The sequence below is a fragment of the Oncorhynchus kisutch genome, linkage group LG30 (assembly GCF_002021735.2).
Source record: "Oncorhynchus kisutch isolate 150728-3 linkage group LG30, Okis_V2, whole genome shotgun sequence".
NCBI classification, from domain to species: Eukaryota; Metazoa; Chordata; class Actinopteri; order Salmoniformes; family Salmonidae; genus Oncorhynchus; species Oncorhynchus kisutch.
In genome coordinates, this window is record NC_034203.2 from 11,724,046 (window position 1) to 11,748,906 (window position 24,861).

The 24,861-nt window shown below is 42.3% G+C and overlaps 2 protein-coding genes across 2 annotated transcripts in view; both read left to right on the forward strand.

Annotated features, from left to right (window-relative positions):
• The window catches only part of LOC109875188 (solute carrier family 25 member 36-A), a 30,127-nt gene extending 24,968 nt beyond the window's left edge, over positions 1 to 5,159 (forward strand). Inside the window, exon 7 of the mRNA XM_020467418.2 lies at positions 197 to 5,159. Within this exon, the coding sequence (XP_020323007.1) occupies positions 197 to 390 (194 nt within the window). The 3' untranslated portion in view covers positions 391 to 5,159. The remainder of the gene's footprint in view (positions 1 to 196) is intronic.
• Positions 5,160 to 6,949: 1,790 nt separating this feature from the next.
• The window catches only part of LOC109875259 (SPRY domain-containing SOCS box protein 4), a 104,884-nt gene continuing 86,972 nt past the window's right edge, over positions 6,950 to 24,861 (forward strand). The window contains exon 1 of the mRNA XM_020467533.2: positions 6,950 to 7,161. The gene's annotated coding sequence lies outside the window, so the exon portion shown is untranslated. The remainder of the gene's footprint in view (positions 7,162 to 24,861) is intronic.

Below are 24,861 nucleotides of genomic sequence, written 5' to 3' on the forward strand. Positions count from 1 at the left end.
TTATTAATACATAATTTGGTTGTTGCTCCCATCTCACGGGGAGGAATTTTTTATTTTTTTCCATATTAGTATTGGTAACGTTCATCATGTTGAAGAAAATATTGTCTATCGTATCCGTCCGGAATTTCTATACTGTTGTGTCCATGTTCTAAGTTAGTCCCCTCTTCTCTACCCCCTCTTGCCTCTTCCTTTGTAGAGGTGATCCGCACCCGGCTACGAGAGGAGGGCAGCAAGTACCGCTCCTTCTTCCAGACATTGCTGACAGTACCTAAGGAGGAGGGCTACCGCGCCCTGTACCGCGGTCTCACCACCCATCTGGTCCGCCAAATCCCCAACACCGCTATAATGATGTCCACCTACGAGATGGTGGTCTACCTGCTCCAACGCTAGCCCCTCCCCTTCCTGTGTGGAGAGGAAGTAGGAAGTGACTGATTTGGTTGGGGATATCTAAGATGGAGACCAAAGGAAAACCGATACTGACCAGAACCAAGAAAGAAGAAGAGCTCCCCCACTAATTCCCCACCAACAACCCCAACCCCCCTAAGCCTACAGGCCACCCCACAAGGGGGCGCTATGGTCTGGGATGATAGAGAAAGGATGGGGTGGGAAGAAGAGAGAGGGACGGCGAGAGACCGTTGGGTCAGTCCTTTACAGAGCCTGTCAAACAGTCTCAAAGAAAGACGGAAATCATTTTGTGGCCTTAAAGAGTTTAGTCTGTCTCTCTGTAGAATGAAACTAATCTGCTTTAGCCTGTACGGAGATGACAATCTGAAAGGGGAATGCAAGAAAACAATCGATTTAAAAAAAACTGGTGTCATAACAACACTGAACATTATAGAAAATGTTTATTGCAAAATGTTCCACCAGTAGTTCTATTTGATTAGATTAGCACTTTTCCCCTAGGATTCAGCATATAAGCCAGGGATGGGCAACTGGCGGCCCTTGGATCAACTTCCCCGAACTCAGTCGGGGTCTCAACTTACTGTTGCAAGTTAGAATAGCAGAATACACAAGGTGCAATTTCAAAATGCATCAGCAGTTTCTCTTATGTCAGTCACTGACAGTCAATTAGCCCATCCATGTCAGCGAAAAATGTTTTTGAATAGTAAGTTAGTTGAGCGGCTGGTGGGCCCGCATTGATTTTGTTACATGCTGACCACACTGCTTGCGTTGCAAAATAAATGTACACATACATGTTATTCAATCATTGCACCCACACTGCTCGCGCGCGCTAACGAGCGTCTGCGTTGCCAATCGCTAAAATAGAAGTCAGTTCTATTTGTGACGCTCAACGCGGTGCAAGTTCTGCCTCTCCCATCTCCTCATTGGTTTATAGAAGCAGATACCCACGTGCCATCTCCTTATTGGTTATACCCACGTGGGTGATTGAAAGATGAACTGAGGTCGGTCGGTCGTGGGAATACTATGAAAGTTAGATGCCAATTGCCATATAAAGTCCAAAGAAGGAAAAAGCCTGGAAAGATGACTAGAAACGATTATGTTGACCATTTTATGTGTGGATTAATTGTGCATCAGGTAAAATAACAACTCAACATTTATATCCCAGGACAAATTAGCGAGCAACAGCAAGCTAGCTAGCTAAATTGCCATAAATGTTTAATGCTTTTTGACCTGTCCCCAAATTAATAGAATTGGTTGAGTTTGTTTTGTTATTTCAACCTGCGTGTCGTGATCACGTTTGGTGTGGGGGGGACAAAATCAATTGCGCACGATGGCGCACTCACACGTCCGGTCTGGGCATGGTGCTAGTCTCTCAGTTTCACTCAGATAACATTTCTCTACACACCATGGCCAAATGTGTAGAATGACAGGAAATGGGGTGTAAAACAGCTCATTTTCCTCTTCTGCCCCATGGCAAGATGATTAGAATGGCATGAAATAGTTTATAAAGTTGTGTAGCTCCCACCCCCCATAAAAGTTGTCCATCCCTGATGCAAGCTAATGTTTGAAACAAGCTGTGCCTGCTTTGTTTCAGCATTTTGAACCCAAGCTTGGTGTTTAAGGAATGTCAAACAAACATTGGCGAGGGAAGTTGTTTTTAAAGGACAATTTTACGTTTTTACAACCATCTCTAAGTGGTACGCTATAGAAGGATCCAGACACATTCTTTGGCGATTTCATTTGTTTTTGAGAAACTTACCCCCAGCCAGTGTCACTTCCTCAATGTCACTGAAAAAAAACTTGAACAAATGCTCCAAAAACAACCAAATACGTCATTTTCATTCCAAACTTTATCTGCAATGTTATATTCCACTTTGCGGCGTCTCGAGCTGCTTCCCCTATCTAGCTGTTCCATTCTTTGGTAGCCTGCTGCTAGAATGGACGGATAAGTATGGCTTGAGTCACAATAAAATGGAATATAACGTTATAGATAATGGTCGGAATGACAATTTCATGTGTACAACATCTAAAGACCTGCGTCACTATACTGAGAGCATTTCCATTTCTAAAATGACGTATTTGGGATTTTATGGAGCATTTTGTTCATGTTTTTTCAGAGCCCCCGTACTGCACAATATGAATGAGGAAGTGACTCACTGGTTGGCCTACGTTTCTCAAAAACAAGTGAAATGGCACAAAAAGTGTCTTTCTATAACATGCCATTGTAAAAACAAACAAAAAAAAAATATATATATAGAGATGGTTCTTAAAAAAAAGATTTAGGCACAGTTTCTTTCTCCCCCCCCAGATCATTTAAGATCTCTAGCTAGCTATATGATAAGAGTAGCAAGCGAACATTTCATGTACTGCAACGAGTTTGTCTTCAAGCATTCCCCTGAAGGCCAGAGTTACCCCTTATAGTCTGAAGCAATGCATATGGTGCACAAGACTAGGGATCGCCGCTGATCACAACACATGCCACAGACGCTTATCCAGTGTTTTGTATAATGGTATTGTTTCTCTGATACTAGTCATTGGGAGGGACATAGTTGTCTCTCGTGAGTGCACAGGATTTCTTTGATCTAGATAGGGTGCGAGTCTTTCCAACAGGTACCAACACTTAGCTGGTTAGAGGTCTGTCTACCGGTGTGACGCCGCTACTTGAAGACAATTTGTTAAATGTTGGAATTCAGGAAGTGTCAATGTCATTCCATCATCTCCCCCAACCTTTTGTGTGAGATTTGGATGGTGACTGTGGGTCGATGTGCATTTGTGTTTGTGTGTGTTCGTGTGTGTGTGTGTGTGTGAGGTGAAAGCGAACTGCCCTGATATCTACTCCAGAGGTAGTGAGTGCCCTCCACTAAAAGTTAATCATGTAGATTACTGCGGTTGGGAGCAAGGCAAAGCAGTGAGCCACACCAGCTGCTACACAGTAGCCCTTCCCTACCAGTGGCTCCCAACTGAAGTTGTATACACCTTTTTTTTGTGGCCTTTTGGGTTATGTGCTTAACATTTTCTTGTGTAGACATTTTAATCTTGTATTATCGGAATAGTATTACTGTATATGCAAAAACGATGTTTTGCTCAGCAGTTCCCATTGCAGATACTGTACAGTTCAGAGTACTTCATCTTGTGAAGGATATTCATGTGTATATAATACATATGCATATCAACTATTGTGTGTATTTTGCTTAGGTCCATGTGTTATTATACTAGTTGCAAATGATTTGTTTGACTGCATTTGTGTACAATTGTAAGATGTTTGAACCTGTTGCAACATGGTGTGTTGACATATTTGTCTTTTGTTCAAGTTTTATATTATACAATTTGTATTTCATTTTACATCATGCAAGCCTTGGTGCTGAAAGACAGTCTTTGATTTTATGTCAAAGTATTATTTTTCAGAATGATATATATTTTTGTGTGTGTAAATTCCCCTCAATCTGATTTTTACATTTGAATTGGCTCTCCAGCCATCTTCAAGCGATTTAGTATCCTGTATATCTAACTGTGTAGGCTACTGCATCCTATCTGGTCTTTGTTACAAATTCTCAATCTGGCATTCAGTAGGAAAAGAACAGTGTGATGGAGCGTAATATAAATGAATATTATATTAATGTCAATATTATGACAAGATGATGTTTTGGCGTTCAAGTCACCCTAAACTGATTCAGGCTCTCGATTCATGACTGAAGACTTTCCGACAGTGCAGAGGCCACATTGGATTATGGTGCGCATCGTTTAGATGGTTGTAAATAGCCTTCTGTACATTGAAGTTTTGACCCGAGGCCTCTGCCTATGGTAGTTGCTCATTTTGTCAGGCCAATTTCAAGAGTCTTTTTTTTCCTATCCACTGGCATACTATATAGAACAACTGTACTGTGAATATGCTGGAGTCCTTTTCCCACAGACTATAACCTAGCTGTTTTTGTTACTATCGTTGCCCTGACAGTCATACTGTGACTTGAATAACTAGTATACAGTACATAACTGTGATGTATTTTGTAGTGGAGCGTAGACTTGCATATAAGGTGATCTGTGAGACTTTAGTGACTGCCCCGTGCTGCTATCTAAGAGATGGGGCTCAATGCCACTACGCTTCCACTCCACTCAAGACGGCTCTGTTGTATTGAAAACAAAACACTACACACTGCAGTTTCATGACTTATCCCCACATAGTCTTGGGTTAGTAGGTTGGCAATACCTCAACCATGTCACTAAAGACTAATCCATTTAACACTGTGGATGCCATCATGGTGGGTCCCATATGGCTTCTCTATTGGCAAAACCGGAGTCTGCCAGGGAGTGTATACAGATTTTACACAGCCAAGGTACAGTTTACAGTTTGGAAAAGTAGGCGTACATTTTTATAGTACGGTACTGGATTACTAGTAACTCAATCTACTTCTATCAATGTTATTTCGTAGTCAATAGGGGTCCAGGTTGACATGACTACCATGCTGCCCAATTTATATCTGGGCTAGAGAAATATGCTTACTCATTCATGTCCATGTTTTTGCCTGACTCAATACTTCAAGGAGAAATGTGATTACTATATGTAAACATTTCAGTGAACTGATTTTTTTTTTTAAATGTTGTTTTGTTGATTGTTTTCCCTCTTAAATCAGCCAGTACCCCCCCTCCTATTTGTTTGGTTTAAGCTGGTGAAATTAATGTGGCCTATTCTTTGCCATCTATGTATCATCATACCTCCTTTTTTTGTACAAAAGTCAATAAAAACCAGATTGCAACTCCCATTGTTTGCTTGCTTAAATTTTTCTTATGGCCTAGAAGCACAGGAAAGAAAGGCCATGTTTGTTCTGAAAAAATGGACTGGATTTTCTTGAAGGCTATAGGCCATTTTATTCTGAGCCTGTTTTACACACTCCATTTCTCCACAAGGTGTCTGCAAAGCCAATGTGACGACTGTATACACTGAGTGTACAAAACATTAGGAAGACCTTCCTAATATTGAGTTGCGCCCCTTTTTGCCCTTAGAACAGCCTCAATTCATCATGGCATGGACTCTACAAGGCGTTGAAAGCATTCCGGAGAGGGTGGCCCATGTTGACTTAAATGCTTCCCACAGTTGTCAAGTCGGCTGGATGTCCTTTGGGTGGTGGACCATTTTTGATACACATGGGAAACTGAGTGTAAATAACCCAGCAGTGTTGCAGTTCTTGACACACTCAAACAGGTGCGCCTGGCACCTACTACCATACCATGTTCAAAGGCAGTTAAATATTTTGTCTTGACCATTCACCCTCTCAAATGTCACACATACACTCCATGTCTCAAGGCTTAAGTATCCTTCTTTAACCTGTCTCCTCCCATTTACACCGATTGAAGTGGATTTAACAGGTGACATCAATAAGGGATCATAGCATTGACCCGGTGAGGCTCTCATGGAAAGAGCAGGTGTTCCTAATGTTTTGTACACTGTAAATCCCGCTGTAAACTATGTAGGCTTCAGTGGTGCGCTCTTTAACCATAACTCGATGCAAAGAGGATGTACGTTTCCAACCTGAGCGATGGGCCGTCAGGTCATCCACACAACCATGGAAGAGGTTCTGAAGATCAATTAATTAATCAATCATAGATCTTTGTCTTCCTACTTTTCAAAACAATATAAAGACACCGATTTCCTTTGTTTGGTCTCTGCCAGACCTCACAGGCCCACCCATGGTTGCGCCCCAGTCATGTGAAATCCATAGATTAGGGCCTAACGAATTAATTTCAACTGACTGATTTCCTTATATGAACTGTAACAGTAAAATCGTTGCATGTTGTGTTTATATATTTGTATGTACCGTGTCCAGTGGAGGTCGTTGTTTGAAAGCAGCTTGGAATCGAAGAAAGCACCAGAACCACTGCGGAATCTTGCATTATTGCAACGCGCAGGTTTGAAAAATCACGTGATCAAATGAAGCTTTTGACGTCATTGATCATATACTTATGATAAAGAGATACAAGAATCCACACTGCTTCAAAGCATTCCTCGGAGCTCCGTATTACGACAAAGCCGCGAGGAGCGCCCATCTCAAATCGAACATTAATCTACGCTCGGTCATATTGTCAACAAGGCAGCATATGGTGCATCGTCCAGAAACATACATCACGTTCCCATTAAATGTTTGAATTAAAATTAGTTTTCATTGGGAAGGCAGATAAAGTACTTTTGCATGAGAAAACAAAGAATCATACTCATTACTCCATGTGCTAATTACCTCACTTTTGTTTTGAACCAACTTCGCCGTGGGCTTTGAACCGACACCTTGCCCACGCCCGGTAGGCAGCCAAGGTCCAAAACTTAATGCAATCAACTTCCCCCCAATGCAAAATTTACCCGGACAAGAATAAATGAATCCTCTCATTGAATGAATATTGACATCCATTCAAATCTCATTGACTGTGGCCTTTTCTCAAATGTCTAAACTCGCGTCCTCTCTCCTAGCCTCCTTCTCAAAACCCATTGGAGGAGAAGGTGAAAGGGGCGGGACCTCTGGCTTTCTCATCCAATTGTTTTTGAGAAGGAGGTGACGAGCGAGGACGCGAGGAAAATAAAATTGAGATTAGACCTGCCTCTGTGTGCTCGAGCGATTATGAAGTAACAAAGAAACGAATGCGGTGGGTTGTTACAATTTTATCGGTAACATTTTATCAATATCAAGCGGGTTTTTTGTACGCGAAAGAACTTTGCGAGTGTCCTGTGGCGTTGACATTCTTCACAATTGTCGCTTTGAAGTTGGCTTCTCGACGGTGAGTGTTGTTCCAATGTTTACGTGCCTTCAAAATGGAAAGCGCTCGTTTAGGCTACAGCGAAAAATTCTGCAAAGAATAACAATGTGTATATAGATTAGTTTATTTTGGTACACTCGACAACCTATGAATATGCAGGCTACTTATTTGTAGTTTAAAATATCTTTAATATCAGTTTCAGGTGTTTTCAAATGTGTTCTAAGTTCCCATTAGTGTGTCTAATGGTAACCTAGGTAAACCAATGATTTAGTTGAATAATCGTTCAAGACATTAAGATATTACTCGAAAGTTGGTTTCTTTTTTAATTTCATAGTGATTATCTGGTTCTAATCTAATTACATTGGCTGGCAAATCGGTGTTTCATAATGACGTCTTCTTCCTTGGCCGGATGTCAGTCACTTACTTTAATCCTACGTCAGGACAGTGATTATATTTGATCCACGAAGGGAAAAGCTCTTGTAACATTTACCTATACCCGAGTATCCACTCATTTGTCCTCTTGTGTGTTTCTCTCACTGTTTTTGTGTACATACCATGTGACCACCTCGTTTACTCGTTCACATGGTCAACTGATATATTAATCACATCTCAAAATGGTGGGACAAGGTTACTTGATTGTGTCTCTGATACACCATGTTCTGTGTCATGCAGGACATGGATTTGCATGGATTATGGTGGTGATCTCTGTTTGCACACACCTGTACTGACAGAATCTCAAGTATACTTTTGTTTGACCTTTTTTACTCTTTGTTGAGATGAAAAGGGTGGCGTGTCACTTTAAATTTTATTTTTTTAAATGATTTTCCCAATAAATAATTATAGTATTGCATTTGATCAACAGTGTCTCAAATGTCTTTAATTACTTTCCTCCCTCTCAACCTTCATACTAGAGTCAATCCATGTTAGGGATGGGCACAGTTATATCAAATATCTGAACAGACTTAAGTTTTTGAATTAGGCTACATGGGAGTTTTCTTTCTTTTAATATTTTTGCTCTGTTTAAAGTTAAATGATCTATGTGACACTTCTACATAGCCTACAAGGATATACTATTACATTCCATGTATTTAAAAACATAAAATGGCAGTTATTGCAGTATTTATGTGTGCCCCATTATAAAAGATGCACAGGTAGTCTACACACTTTATATAGGTGTAGCTTGTTGTTTTTGTTAATTCAAAGTGGTGTTACAGTCAGGCTCTGTAGAGTAAGTGAACTCCATTTTGCATTGATTCAAAATCTTTAATTCTGTAATTTTAAATGGGCTAAATGAGGATGAGTAGGCTACAATGATCAACCAACAGGGAGGCTGTTGTGAAGTTGTTGTAGACAAGGACCTGAGAGGGCAGCAAAATAGCCTCAATTAGCCTTGCTACTTTAGTTAGCTAGCTGGAGACTGTAGCTAGCTAGCTTTTTTCCAACGATTTGATTCAATCAAGACCGGCACTACCAGATGGTATGATAAATAACCTATGGTAATAATTTATTATCACAGAGCGGTCATGAGCAGATGAGCTCCAGCATTTTTCAGCATGTTTTGAGAAAAATAATATTTAGTTAAACTTGGATTTTTTGGCAGGGACGTGTACAGGATGCTACCCGCTACTACAACCTTCACTCCAAATCAACTCCAATCCTACAACCTGATTTAATTATAAAAATTTAAAAAAGGAATTACCTGAAGAGCTTCATACCACCAATGATTATTATTCTCAAACTATACAGCAAATGCTCTGGAAAACAAACAGAAACCTGAGAACACTATCCAACCTGGTACTGAGTGTGTGTGATGTCTAGTCTGAAGTCTTTTATTTTCAAAGGGCAAGAAGAAAATGCATTACTATGATATATTTTACTTTAAAAGGACTGAATACTAAGTTAAGGCTCACAGCTGCATGTGAGCTCTCACACTTATCATCATGTGTTTTACAATAAGATAGTTTAGATTTTTTTGTTTGTTTACTTGATGCTACTGTTCACAGCATAAACTTCACTCCAGATCAAAACTCCAAACCTACAACCTAGGCATGAAGTGTCTGAGCCTTTGAGCCAAACACATGGCAGGAGTCTCACAGGGTACCCTTCTCAAATCCAGAGACCTTGAAGCATGCTCTTGCTGTTCAGGGCCATCCACTGGCATTTTCTTCAAGAAATCTGCCTCCAGAAGTAAAGCTTCCTACTCCCGCTGCCTACTGCACTGCTGCTTGGATTCCACCTGGCGATCTGTTCACCGTCTGCCCTGGCTTGTCTCCCCTGTCTGGTACAGGTACCCCCACCACACTCCCCCCCTCCCTACCAAGCTTTCGCTTGCCTTCAGCACACAGGCACTGTTGGGGCGAGTGACTCTGAACTTACAATGGCTAGCCCCAAGTCGCATTTTTTTTTTCTTGTGCACTTTGCTATTTGCCTCATGGCTCCTGCCTGCTTTGACTCTTTGTTCCCACACTTGGGACTCTGACTCTATTGGCTACATACGTTTGGCCCCCCATCCTGTTCTAACCACTCGCCGGCTTTGTATTCCTGTTACCTGATGAAATTGCTGTACAATATGATCCTGTTGCCATCAAATGCACATTCAAATAAATCATAAATCAACACTGCAGTGCTCTCCCTGTCCTCTGCCGTGCCTTGATTGTATTACTGTTGATGGTGTACACCCTGGCCCATCTACTGTTGCTAGCCCCAATTGACTTGTGCTCTGTCTGTTTCACTTTTTTCTGCTCTTGTAAAAGCCAGGATTTTCTGCACGTTAACACTAAACATTTGACTTAAAATTGATCAATTGAAAGTGTGGGTTCCCAGCTCCAATCCAGATGTTGGTCAGTAATGAGACGTGGTTAAGAGTATTTTGAATACCAATGTTAACCTTTCTGTCTTGACGAAAAAGGTTATAGCCAGATCTTCCAAAGGTGGGGGAGTGGCTATCTTTACCAAGAATTACCTTCAGTGCTCGGTTGTCAACACAAAGTCTTTCCCCAAACAATTTGATTCACTGGTTTTAAGCATTAAACTTTCAAATGGCTCTTCATTAACTGTTGCGGGGTGTTATCGTCCTCCATCAGCACTGGCCTGTACCCTACCTGCCCTAAGCTTTCTCCTGGTCCCTTACACTAAGTCTGAATTTTTCCTGCTAGGTGACCTAAACTGGGACATGCTTAAACCACCTGACCAAGTCCTAAAGCAATGGGACTCCCTAAATCTTTCTCATTATTACCAGTCCCGCAAGATGTGACTCCAAACACCCAGAAAAGGCTACTCTTCTTGACATTATCCTCACAAATAATCCTGATGGGTACCAGTCTTTCTGTAATGCCCTTAGTGATCACTGTTTTACAGGCTGTATTCGTAATGGCTGCTCAGTGAAATGTCCTGATTTGTCAAAGACGCTTGCTAAAAACATTTAATAAGCAAGCCTTCCTTCATGACCTGGCCTCCGGAAATTGGTATAGAATCTGCTTGTTCCCCTCTGTCGGGTGCTTTTAAATTTTTTTTATTTTTTAAATCTCTTCAATGATATTAACACACCCCCATAAAGAGAATTAAAAACAGGTTCAGCCCCTGGTTCGACTGATCTTGCAGAGTTACTCTACCTCAAGAATTGCATTTGGCAAAAGGCCCGGCACACGCATACTCAGGCCTACTGGCTCTAGTTCAGGCAAATGAGAAATAAGTGCACTAGCTATCCGGGAGGCCAAAGTTGACTACTTTGAGGAGCAGTGCTCGCTCTGTGGGTCTAACCCCAAGAAGTTCTGGGAAACGGTTAAAGACCTGGAGAATAAACCGTCCTCACAGCTGCCCGTGTCCCTTAATGTTGACACTGTGGTTGTTACTGACAAGAAGCACATGGCTGAGCTCTTCAATCACCACTTCATTAAGTCAGGATTCCTATTTGACTCAGCCATGCCTCCCTGCCCGTCCAACATTTCCTCATCTCCCACCCCTTCCAATGCGACTCTCCCCGATGCTTCTCCCTCTTTCCCCCCCCCCCCTGCCGCGTTAAAGTTTCTCCCTGCAGGCGGTCACTGAGACGAGGTTCTAAAGGAGCTCCTTAACCTGTTGCGACGAGCAATCCCGTATCCGGGAGCGTAATTATAGCCTCAAGCTCATTACCATAACGCAACGTTAACTATTCATGAAAATCGCAAATGAAATAAATATATTGGCTCACAAGCTTAGCCTTTTGTTAACACTGTCATTTCAGATTTTCAAAAAATGCTTTTCAACCATAACTACACAATCATTTGTGTAAGAGTATTGATAGCTAGCATAGCATTCAGCAGGCAACATTTTCACAAAAACAAGAAAAGCATTCAAATAAAATCATTTACCTTTTGAAGAACTTTGGATGTTTTCAATGAGGAGACTCTCAGTTAGATAGCAAATGTTCAATTTTTCCAAAAAGATTATTTGTGTAGGAGAAATTGCTCTGTTTTGTTCATCACGGTTGGATAAGAAAAAACCCCGGAAATTCAGTCATTACCAACTTTTTTTCTCCAAATTAACTCTATAATATCGACAGAAACATGGCAAACGTTGTTTAGAATCAATCCTCAAGGTGTCTTTCACATATCTATTCGATGATAAATCACTCGTGGCAGTTTGGTTTCTCCTCTGAACAAAATAGTTTCGACGGAGGACACCGAGCGGACACCTGGTAAATGTAGTCTCTTATGGTCAATTTTCCAATGATATGCCTACAAATATGTCACAATGCTGCAGACACCTTGGGGAAACGACAGAAAATGTAGGCTCATTCCTTGCGCATTCACAGCCATATAAGGAGACATTGGAACACAGCGCCTTCAAAATCTGGCTCACTTCCTGTATGAAATTTCATCTTGGTTTCGCCTGTAGCATTAGTTCTGTGGCACTCAGACGATATCTTCCCCCCCCCCCCCCCCCCCAAAAAAAAAACATCTGGTTCAGACCCTTTCTTCTTTAAGGTTGCTGCCCATATCATTGCGAAGCCTATCTCTGACCCTTTTTAACCCTTCTCTTTTCAGGGAAGGTTCCCATTGCTTGGATGGCAGCCACGGTTAGTCCTTTAAATAAAGGGGGAGATCAAGCTGATCCAGCTGCTATAGGTCTATTTCTATTAATTTCTTGGTGCAGCCATCCCGTTAGCGGGATCATTTTTGCCAACATCCGCTGAATTTGCAGAGTGCCAAATTCAAATTAAATTACTAAAGATATTTAATTTGAATGAAATCACAAGTGCATTAATGCAAAACATATCTTAGCTTGATGTTAATCCACCTGGTGTGTCAGATTTCAAAAAAGCTTTACAGCAAAAGCTATCACAGTTCATGTTAGGACATCTCTCTCAGCAGACAAAACATTACAAACAGCATAGTAGATTGGTCAGAAAAGCAATAAAATTAATCGCTTACCTTTGATCTTCGGATGTTTGCACTCACAAGACTCCCAGTTACAGAATACATTTTCCTTTTTGTTTGATAAAGATTATTTTTATATCCAAAAACCTCCATTTGGTTGGTGCGTTTTGTTCAGAAATCCACAGGCTCATGCATGTAATGATGGGCAGACAAATTCCAAATAGTATCTGTGAAGTTCGTAGAAACATATCAAACGTTTTTTTATAATCAATCCTCAGGTTGTTTTTACAATAAATAATAGATAATATTTAAACCGGACCATAGCTTTTTTTTCAATAGGAGAGAGAAAATATAATATGCTCCAAGCTGTTGCGCATGCAAAACTCTGCTGGCACCCAGCCATCCACTGATGCGATGTGATCGTTCTCGCTCATTTTTCAGAATAAAAGGCTGAAACTGTCTAAAGACTGTTTACACCATGTGGAAGTCATGGGGAAAAGACTCTGGTTGATATCCCTTTAAATGGAGGGAAGGCATGCAATGGAACAGAGAGCTTTCAAAATAAGAGGCACTTCCTAGTTGGATTTTCCTTAGGTTTTTGCCTGCAATATCAGTTCTGTTATACGCACAGACAATATTTTGACAGTTTTGGAAACTTTAGTGTTTTCTATCCTAATCTGACAATTCTAAGCATATTCTGGGCCTGAGAAAAATAGGCAGTTTCATTTGGGTACATTTTTCATCCAAATACTGCCCCCTACACTCAACAGGTTAAAAGTGTTGGAAGTACTTGTTCAGCCATTTTTGGGAGTTCCAACATTTTCTCTCCTGGCAGTGACGCAACAATGCCAATGTGGCGATTGACAGTTAGCTGGCGGTCTAAATCTTATTGTTTCCATTCCCCTTTAACGTTGTTCTGAACACCTCCAAAACAAAGGTCATGTGGTTTGGTGAGACTGCCTCTCTCCCCACAGGTGTGATTACTACCTCCTGGGGTTTTAGAGCTTGAGCTAGTCACCTCACACAAGTACTTGGGAGTGGCAAGATGGTACACTGTCCTTCTCTCAGCACATAACAAAGCTTGAGGCTAAAGTTAAATTTAGACTTGGTTTCCTCTATTGTAGTCGCTGCTCTTTCACCCCAGCTGCCAAACTATCCCTAATTCATATGACCATCCTACCCATGCTAGATTACGGAGACGTTAGGTAAGGGTGCTCTCGAGCGGCTAGATGTTCTTTACCATTTGGCCATCAGATTTGCCACCAATGCTCCTTATAGGACACATCACTGCCCTCTATACTCCTCTGTAAACTGGTCATCTCTGTATACCCGTCGCAAGACCCACTGGTTGATGCTTATTCATAAAACCCTCTTAGGCCTCACTTCCCCCTGAGATATCTACTGCAGCTCTCATCCTCCACATACAACACCCGTTCTGCCAGTCACATTCTGTTAAAGGTCCCCAAAGCATACACATCACTTGGTCTCTCGTCTTTTCAGTTCACTACAGCTAGCGACTGGAACGAGCTGCAACAAACACTCAAACTGAACAGTTTTATCTCAATCTCTTCATTCAAAGACTCAATCATGGACACTCTTACTGACAGTTGTGGCTGCTTTGTGTGATGTATTGTTGTCTCTACCTTCTTGCCCTTTGTGCTGTTGTCTATGCCCAACAATGTTTGTACCCTGTTTTGTGCTGCTACCATGTGCTGTTGCTGCCATGCTATGTTGTCGTCTTAGATCTCTCTTTATGTTGTGTTGTCTCTTGTCGTGATGTGTGTGTTTGTCCTAATATTTTTTATCCCAGCCCCCAACCCTGCAGGAGGCCTTTTGGTTGGCCGTCATTGTAAATCCGAATTTGTTCACAACTGACTTGCCTAGCTGAACACTTTAAATTTTTTCTTTGTCTAACTAGTCTTTTTTCCCTCTGTGCCACACACACTGGCCTCTGCACCTTTTCATCCAAGCTACTCAATACTGCCCCTGCAGCCATAAAAAGTTAAAGGCACAGTCAACTTTGTATATTTAAACTTCTGACCCACTGGAATTGTGATAGTGAAATAATCTGTAAACGATTGTTAGAAAAATGTGTCATGCACAAAGTAATGTCCTAACCGACTTGCCAAAACTTTAGTTAACAACAAATTTGTGAAGTGGTTGAAACACTTAGGTTCTTCTGAGTTCAACCTCCACGAGGACTATCCTAAAGCTGTGTGCCAGAAGAGGAAAGAACCTATCCTAGCAATGAATGCTGCCAGATAGCGTGGGGACATCGCTTACATCTGCTATTACAGGCTCGTTGCCCACCCACCTTTCCAGAAGCCTTGAAGGGATGAGAGAGCCATGCCAATGGGTTCGTAGCTTTAACCCTGCAGCACGCGCAAACCAATTGATTTAATGGACTGCTGAATGCATTTATTTTTATCTTGCTTTGTTTGTGCTTTTCAGTGTTATGTCTCTCTGATAAGCTACCCAGGAAAGGGATGAAAATGGCCCATATTAATATGATCTCAGTAAAAAGAAATGTCCTCTCACTGTCAACTGCGTTTTATTTTCAGCAAACTTAACATGTAAAATATTTGTATGAACATAAAAAGATTCAACAACTGAGACAAACTGATCAAGTTCCACAGACGTGTGACTAACAGAAATTGAATGTGTCACAAAGGGGGACCAAAAAAAAAAAAAAAGTCAGTATCTGGTGTGGCCACCAGCTGCATTAACTACCGCAGTGCATCTCCTCATGGCCTGCACTATCCCCCCCCCCCAGTACTTGCTGTGAGATGTTACCCCATTCTTCCACCAAGGCACCTGCAAGTTCCCGGACGTTTCTGGGGGGAATGGCCCTAGCCCTCACCCTCTGAACCAACATGTCCCAGACGTGCTCTATTGGATTGAGATCTGGGCTCTTTGCTGGCCATGGCAGAACACTGACATTCCTGTCTTGCAGGAAATCCCACACAGAACAAGCAGTATGGCTGGTGGCATTGTCATGCTGGAGGGTCATGTCAGGGTGAGCCTGCAGGAAGGGTACCACATGAGGGGGGAGGATGTCTTCCCTGTAACGCACAGCGTTCCGATTGCCTGCAATGACAACAAGCTCAGTCCGATGATGCTGTGATGGACCCTCCACCTCCAAATCGATCCCGCTCCAGAGTACAGGCCTCGGCGTAACGCTCATTCCTTTGATGATAAACGTGAATCCAACCATCATCCCTGGTGAGACAAAACCGAGACTCGTCGGTGAAGAGCACTTATTTCCTGTCCTGTCTTCCAGCAACGGTGGGTTTGTGCCCATAGTCGACTTTGTTGCCGGTGATGTATGGTGAGACCTGCCTCATTCCAGCCTCTCTCAGCCTATTGCTGAGAGTCTGAGCACTGATGGAGGTATTATGCGTTCCTGGTGTGACTCTGGCAGGTTTCGTTGCCATCCTGTACCTGTCCCACAGGTGTGATGTTCGGATGTACCGATCCTGTGCAGGTGTTTTTACATGTGGTGTGGCACTGCGAGGACGATCAGCTCTCCATCCTGTCACCCTGTAGCACTGTCTTAGGCGTCTCACAGTACGGACATGGCAATTTATTGCCCTGGCCACATCTGCAGTCCTCATGCCTCCTTGCAGCATACCTAAGGCACGTTCACACAGGTGAGCAGGGGCCCTGGGCATCTTTCTTTTGGTGTTTTTCAGAGTCCGTAAAAAGGCCTATTTAGTGTCCTAAGTTCTCATAACTGTGACCTTAATTGTCTACTGTCTGAAAGCTTAGTGTTTTAACGACCGTTCCACAGGTGCATGTTCATTAATTGTGGGAAAGCATGAGAAACGGTGTTTAAACCCTTTACAATGAAGATCTATGAAGTTATTTGGAATTCATAAAATTGTCTTTGAAAGACAGGATCCTGAAAAAGGGATTCTTTTTGTGTTTTATTTAATGTACTTCAACAAAATGTTTCAGGAATGCGTACCATTTTGTTTCTAACTAGAAAGGATTACAGAACAATCTGGGTGTCAATATTCTTTCTTGTGCTTTTTGAGGTGGAAGAACCCACATTACTAGACTACTAGTCAGAATTTGACTGTGAACGCAATAGGCCTGTCTAGATGGTGGAAACCTATCAATTTCTCAGTATTGGTGATCACTAAGGAAAGGTTATAAAGCAATAATATTTAGACTTGGCATTGGCCTGTTTTTTTTAAATGCTTTGAAATGTGTATTTTCCTTTTTCTGTGGGAGTCATTGCATCCACCTGTCAATTCATATGATTTCCCTCAAAGGGAGGAAGGAAGGTTGCATTGTCAAAGCCCTGTGTTCGGGTTCAGAGGCTGGCACACCTGGCTGTCATTGGCCAGGGAGGGTTTAGACACTGAACATCTGGGTACTGTGGGTCCTCAGGGAGGGGGCCAGGTGCCACCCTTTTTAATTTGACTATTCAGTGTGGGTGGTGTGGGGGGGGGGGGGATGAAAGCGGAATGGATGGATAGAGAGGAAAGAATAGGAGGTATCCAACACCATGGTGACTGGGTCCTTTATCTGTCTGCTGGATCTGCCCAGCCAGTCACGAAAGAGAGAAGACCAGAGGCTCCCCAGGGCACCCCAGGGCAATCTGACCTGCTTTCCCCCTCTTCTGTGCCTTCATTTCCCATTCTCTCTCCCATGTCTTATTCTCTGTCTGGCTCTATCTGTGGTGTTTTTAAACAAATGAGCATGTCTTATTAAAGAAAGATTGTCACTCTGACTTTCTCTCTCGCTCTTTTTCTTTCTAGTATTCTTCTTTCATTCTCTCTGTATACCACAAATTTCGATCAGTGTCTTCTGTTCTCCCTGTCTCAACACCCTCAGCTCTCATACTCTTATGTCTTTTTATTGCGCTCTTCCTTCCTCTCAGCCAGTTATCATACCACAACCCCCCTCCCTTTCAATGCACAACAATAGTTCTCCCTCTTTCTGTTTCTCATGCCATCCGACTCACTTGCCTGTAGCATGAATTCTTTTTCGCTTCACTCATTTCTGGTCATCTCTCTTGCATTTTCTTCTGTCTTTCATGTTCTCTCAATCTCAAATGTTCTCATCTACTCACTCTTATTCTCTAACTCGGTCATTCTGACTTGTTTTTTCACTCTTTCGTTCATGCTCTCCCCCTTCCCCTCTTTCTCTCCCTTGTGATAAATGACCTAAAGTTATGCGAATGTGTTAGTGAGAGGGGTTCAGTTGACAGACCAGCAACTATCCCGCCTAGTACTAAACTGAAGCACTTTAAAGATGAGCATATCTATTTTTATTTATTGTATGATTTTTTTTTACTAGTGCCGGCTGTCGGCTATAGAGCCGGTTACACAATTCACAAGTGAGATATGCATCTTCCAGTGATCTATTGATATGACAGATGCCTGTCAGCCACAAAGTGAGCGACGACGGGGGAACACTGCTGGTTTGACAGTGCTGTCTGTCCCGGTACCTGGGTGGGTAGGTGTGTTGTACGCTGTGGTTGCAGTCAAACTTCTTTACATGGAGGGAGAGCGAGTGATGCTCCTTCATCGTCTGTGAGTCAATTTGCACGTCCCATATAATGTTGTAACAATGAGTTGACATCTACTTAGCCTGTTTTCTGGCACATGAAGTGATTTTCTGTCGCATGTTTCATATGCCGCCGCGAAGTGCTGGCTCATAGGCTTACTATGCTTTGATTGACGATCAGCAAGCTTGACTGGTTTATAAATGGTGTTGAACTGACTGAATAAAGTCTATCATGTTGTCATTTAGAAATCATACAACCTAGTTATGTCCATGTTATGCATCGGGACAAGTAAACTAAAAGATCTTGTTTTGTATTTTCAATATAAAGTCCAGTGGTGCCGTAAAAATAGCGCCAGAGAAGTCTGACGTTCTACGTGTCCCCAAACAAATTGTTTTTGTTTGTTTATTTGCCTTGTTTGACTTTATTTTTGTAAACTATTTTGTACATAATGTTACTGTCTATGACCGAAAATAACTGCGATTACTCACCAGACTAGCAGAGTCCTTTTTTCCTTTAACAAGTCTTACGAGCCCGACGAACGATATACTGCTTTCTCGGGAACAGGCCCAGATCCCCATGATTTGCGTGAAGAGGTGGGAGAAAGGGGCCAGAGTGGGCTGCCTTCTGAGAATTCGTAGGCAATCGAATAAACCCCCACTTCCTTCCATTCTGCTAGCAAATGGGCAATCTCTGGAGAATAAAATCCATGACATTCGTAGAGGTTAAATCCGTTGTACCAAATTTCTATCAGCATGTTAAATGTGCAACCAGAGGGGGAAAAAAACTCTGGACCACCTTTACTGCACAAACAGAGACTCATACAAAGCTCTCCCTCGCCCTCCATTTGGCAAATCTGACCATAATTCTGTAAATCTGCTTACAAGCAAAAATTCAAGCAGGAAGTACCAGTGACTAGATCAATAAAAAGGTGGTCAGAAGAAGCAGATGCTAAGCTACAGGACTGTCACTAGCATAGACTGGAATATGTTCTGGGATTCTTCTGATGGCATTGAGGAGTACACCACATCAGTCATTGATAAAGCCAATAAGTTTCTCTGACGTTGTGACTGCAAGTACATACCCCAACCAGAAGCCATGGATTACAGGCAACATCAGCACTGAGCTAAAGGCTAGAGCTGCCGCTTTCAAGGAGCGTGACTCTAACCTGGAAGCTTATAAGAAATCCCACTATGCTCTCCGACGAACCGTCAAACAGGCAAAGCATCAATATCAGGACTAAGATCGAATTTTACTACACCGGCTCTGATGCTCGTCAAATGTGGCAGGGCTTGCAAACCATTACAGATTACAAAGGGAAGCACAGCCGAGAGCTGCCCAGTGACACGAGCCTACCAGACGAGCTACACTACTTATATGCTCGCTTTGAGGCAAACACTGAAACATGCATGAGAGCACCAGCTGTTCCAGAAGACTGATCACGCTCTCCGCAACCAATGTGAGTAAGACCTTTTGAAAAGGTCAACATTCGCAGTGCCAGATGGATTACCAGGACGTGTACTGCGAGCATGCGCTGACCAAATGGCAAGTGTCTTCACTGAGGTTTTCAACCTGTCAGTGTCTGTAATACCAACATTATTTTTTAAGCAGACCACCATAGTGCCTGTGCCCAAGAACACTAAGGTAGCCTGCCTAAAATGACTACCAACCCGTAGCGCTCACATCTGTAGCCATGAAGTGCTTTGACAGGCTGGCTCACATCAACACCATTATCCCAGGAACCCTAGACCCACCCCAATTTGCATACCGCCCCAACAAATCCACAAATGCTATCTCTCTTGCACTCCTCACTGCCCTTTCCCACCTGGACAAAAGGAACACCTATGTGAGAATGCTATTCATTGACTACAGCTCAACATAGTGCCCTCAAAGCTCATCAATAAGCTAAGGACCCTAGGACTAAACACTTCCTGACGGGCTCCCACCAGGTGGTAAGGGTAGGTAACAACACGTCCACCATGCTGATCCTCAACATGGGGGGCCCCTCGGGTGCGTGCTCAGTCCCCTCCTGTACTCCCTGTTCACTCACGACTGCACGACTTCAACGGCATCATTAAGTTTTCCGATGACACAACAGTGGTAGGCCTGATCACCGACAACGATGAGAGCCTATAGGGAGGAGGTCCGAGACCTGGCCTTGTGGTGCCAGGACAACCTCTCCCTCAATGTGATCAAGACAAAGGAGTTGATTGTGGACTACAGGAAAATGATGACCGAGCACACCCCCATCGATGGGGCTGCAGTGGAGCAGGTTGATACTAGAGACAAAGTTAATCTGCCTCTGGGGAAGTAGATAAAGAGACCCATTGCCAAAATACCAAAGTATCCCTTTTAATTAGTGATGCACCGGTATGACATTTTTGTCTGATACCTAATATCCTATTTTTTTTATTTTCCTTGTAAAAAAAAAACGTTTTTTAATTTTTTTTTGTTATATATATATATATATATATATGTATGTATGTGTATATGTATGTGTATATATATATATATATGTATATGTGTGTGTATATATATGTGTGTATATATATATATATATATGTATATGTGTGTGTATATATATGTGTATATATATATGTATGTGTGTGTGTGTGTGTTTTTAAGTATTCTAGTGCAGTTGAATTGTTAACACATACGGACGCATCGGTCTAAGGCACTGCATCTCTGTGCAAGAGGCATCACTTACAGTCCCTGGTTTGAATCCAGGCTGTATAACTTCCGGCCGTGATTGATAGTCCCGTAGGGCGGCGCACAATTGGCCCAGCGTCGTCCGGGCCGTCATTAAAGGGCTTGCCAAGTTAAAGGACACACACCACTGACAAACTTTATTTTGTTGGTAGTTATGCATGTCCCCATTACCAGTAAAACATAATCAAAACCTATTTCACTTAGTTGCTGTGCTGTTTTAATTTTCAACCAGGATTTCTATGGAACCCCGTTTGGGTCTTTGTCAAAAGATCACACGTCAAATAACACTATTTGACGTGTCAAATAACACGACATCCGTTTCAGTAGCTATAGTTAACTTGCTAACTATATAGCTTGTCATTTAAATAACCCTCATTTATTAGACCGTTCTTATTTGATTTATGGTTGTGGAACCCATCTGTGAAGCTAGCCACAATAAGGATTAGCCACAATAGTGGACTTTACGGTTAGCCTTCAAAATAAAAGTATGACAATTCTACTATTTGTATTAATTTGCATCACTGTCAATGACAGTGCAAACTGCAAATTCCACTATATTGTGCCTAATCCTAATTGTGGCAACTTTCTCAACAGAACCCGGTCCGGTCGAGCCAGATGAAGCTAGCTGGCTGCTTACAACATTAGCTTTGGGCAACAGGGTTAAGTAGCTGGCTAGCTATTTATTTTCACGAACTGAAGTTCAATTTCAATAGGCGAACAAGTGGCAACCTAGCAAATACTTATCTCACAAGGATTGCTAAGAATAATGAAAATGACTGCAGTTTCTACTGGTCATTGTTTTTAGGCTGGTTGTATTGGTGCGGAAGTTGCAGTCGAACAAATGATGCTTCATTACCAACCCGGTATTGTAAACGCATCGTTTTTGGCCGGTGTTTGCTTGTTGCAGACTTTTGTACAGCTTTGACAGTGCTACTGTATCTTTTTTTGACACGCAAAGACCCAAACGGCGTTATGTAGCATGTATGTCGTGAAACTAATAGCAGTGACGCTATTACTGTGTAACTCCGGTAAGGCAACATCTGAAAAAAATGGAACACTTGGTAGTGTGTACCTGTGCTCGACCAGTCGGCGAAAACAAACATCACCCACGGCAGAACACTTGATTGTCAAGGGCATTGAATTCCTTTATCTTGGCTTTAATGGATATCGCTTTTGAGTTGTCTCGCTGAAATTGTTTATCTTTCAAATGACTGACTTGACTGCTCGATTCCCACAGACATTGTGGGCTAGGAGAGGAATGCTGCTGCAACATTTTACATGGTGTCATGTACCTACGTTATATTGGTATGCATGGTACCTTTGACATCAGTTTTTAACATCGCCATTAAACTAGACATCGGCCGATGTTATGAACTAAAAATGCCAACGTCAGATTCCGATATGTTCACTGATATCGTGCATCCCTCCCTACTTTTTTAATCTCAAGAAAACGGAAAATTAGGCCTGGATGATGTAGTCCTAGTCCTGAACGAACAGTATTTCATATTGGGAACAACTATTGTGTTTACTATCGGGGTGGTTAACTCAATCAAGAATTTAATTTCGCTGTGTATTTTGGATGGAATCAAGGCATTAGAATGTACCACCAAAATAGAGCTTGTTCGGCAAAAAATTCTTAACCTGGGGATCCCTCGGCCTGGGGGTTCCTGGCTGGTTACTTTCCCTATTTTGCTAGCTACTCTGTGCTTGTGGAAAACACTATCGTTAATACAATTTAATTTGTTACCTTCCACGTGTCTGCTTAAATTTAGCTAGTTTTTTTTGTTTTACATACTTACTTTTTGCCCGCTTGCTGTGCTAGCATACAAGCCCTGGTGGAATAATTATGTCAACACATGTAATTTTTTTTTCCTCCTCAAAAAGACGTGCTTATATCTGGGGTAACTTTTGCATTTGGTGGCACACACGCTCAACCATCATAGGTGTTCAGACAACTCTCTCTCGCTCTCTCTCAATTTCTTTCTCTCTTCACTATGTGTTTTAACATGTGCACAATATTTCAAACCAGGTGATTTGACAAAGAAGCATAGGTGGCTGCAAGACTAACCTGGTGTCTGTTGTGTCCCCCATCTTCTCTGAAGTTATTTATTCTCATTCCCAGAGAATCAAGATCTGTCTTTAGAGTGAGCCGAGTGATGGCGCTTCTCATTTTCATTTAGATGACAGACGGTCAGGTTTCCCCCATCCTTGTTTGTCATGTTGTGGTGAGTCAATGTCTGGCTGGGTGTTAAGGGGACTTTTAGAGTGTGTGTGTGATCCAATTCTAGTGTGTGGTTGTATAAGCCAGTGTTCCCCAATGTGGTTTTATTTGTTCCCCTTTAGGGGGGGGGGGGTGATTTTCATTATTGGACATGAACTGTCAAAACACCAGGAAATCAGCTCCAAGGGATTTTAATTTGGGACATCTGTTCCCAAGTATTTCTACGCATATTAGACACATGATCATATACAAATGTAAGCCAGGTTTGATCTACTGGAATATTTGACTAAAACATGTCTCTTTTGACTGCAAGTCAATGATTTCAATTATGTTCCTGCAACCCCGATAACCCCCCCCCCCCCCCCCCCCAAGAAAAAAATTGTCCCGCGGCTGACTAGTTGATGATCCTTTGTGTAGGCTATACTTCATGTCTGTGTGGTTTGCCATGTCTGGGGTGTGTTCATTCATTACAGTGTGGTTTCATAATGTGTCTGTGTTTGGCTGCCACAGACAGACTGAGCTGTCCTGTGATCCAGTGAGGTCATACAGTATGTGGTCTGTGTGTTCCATGTGGTTTGACGCCTGATGGCTTTTCCAGTTATGTCCGTAAGAGTCCAGTGTCTAGGGAAACCGTCATAAGGTAAATTTAGTGCTGTACCACCCTAAGGAATAAGGTTTTGGATGTTGGGTGAGTAAACTGAGGTGGGGGAGGGGGGCGTGAGCAATGACATGGTTTTAGAGGCCCTCTTGGCCACAGAACATTTTGTTTTTAAAGAAAATGTCCTGTAATACTACACATTTTGTCATTTGGCAAGATAACGTTTTACCACTTCTAAAGCTAGTGTCCTGCAATTATTAATATTTTGCCATGGCTTATGCCTTTTGCGTAGGGTTATCTGAGTAACTCAAACAAAATCAAAATCAATGGTGTAATGAAATGTAATTTCTTTTACATTCTCCTTGACGGTCTAGCTTTTATTTTGGGGATTTGTTAGTTCTCAAATAGGATCTAATCAAATAAGATTGCTCAATTATATTTGAAATCTGGTTTTAGACGTTTAACTTAAACACTGAAACGCTGTAGAAGAAAAAGAAACGCACACCTATTAAGGTGAGGTGCTGGCTAGCGGAGTAGAAAAGTTGAAAATAAAAGAGCCGCACTCTAGGAGCTCCCATGCCAAAATGTAATTACCAATGTTTCGACAGCCAAGGTGTCTTCATCAGGGTGTAATCACAAACACTGCGGAATGACTCGTTTATATCGTCATAAGACACAGGTGTCTGTAATCATTACACTTGTAATTTCCATCCAGTAGGGGCGCAAATAGACGTTGTTCAGGATTTTTTTGGGGTGGTAAATCAGAGCGTACCAATTGGTCTCTGAGATTTCTGCCCCGGGAGAATACGACCAAGGGAAGGTCCGACAACACATTACCGAGACTTATCTTTTAAGCAAAGAGACATGGGCAGGGCTCAATATCTTGCTTGATAAACTAAAGACACTCAGTCCTGTGGGTTCTGGGACCGTGTGAACGGTCTCCTCTACCTCTAGTCGTTTCTTCTTACCCCGTCGGGTGCGGCATCTCGTCGATGCGCGTGCCTGCGGCCACCTCCGCCCTTCCATCTGTCCAGTCTCTCGTTGAATAAAAAAACTACCACTGGAAGCCGACGAGGCGCTGGTTGTAGAGCTTTGATCAGACGGGGGTGGATCGAAGTAAGCGGCATCCCTCCTGCGTCTGCCATGAAGAAGGAGGAGCAGAACCTCCCTTGTCAGGGTTTCTCCAGAAGTAGACTTTATCCTCTGCCTTTTTTGTCTTGGTTTAATTTCTTGATATTTAAGTTCCTTTATTTCTGTAGACAACTTGTCCTGGAGCTCTTGGTTAGTTTTCATCAGTTCATTGAATATGCCATCACCATTA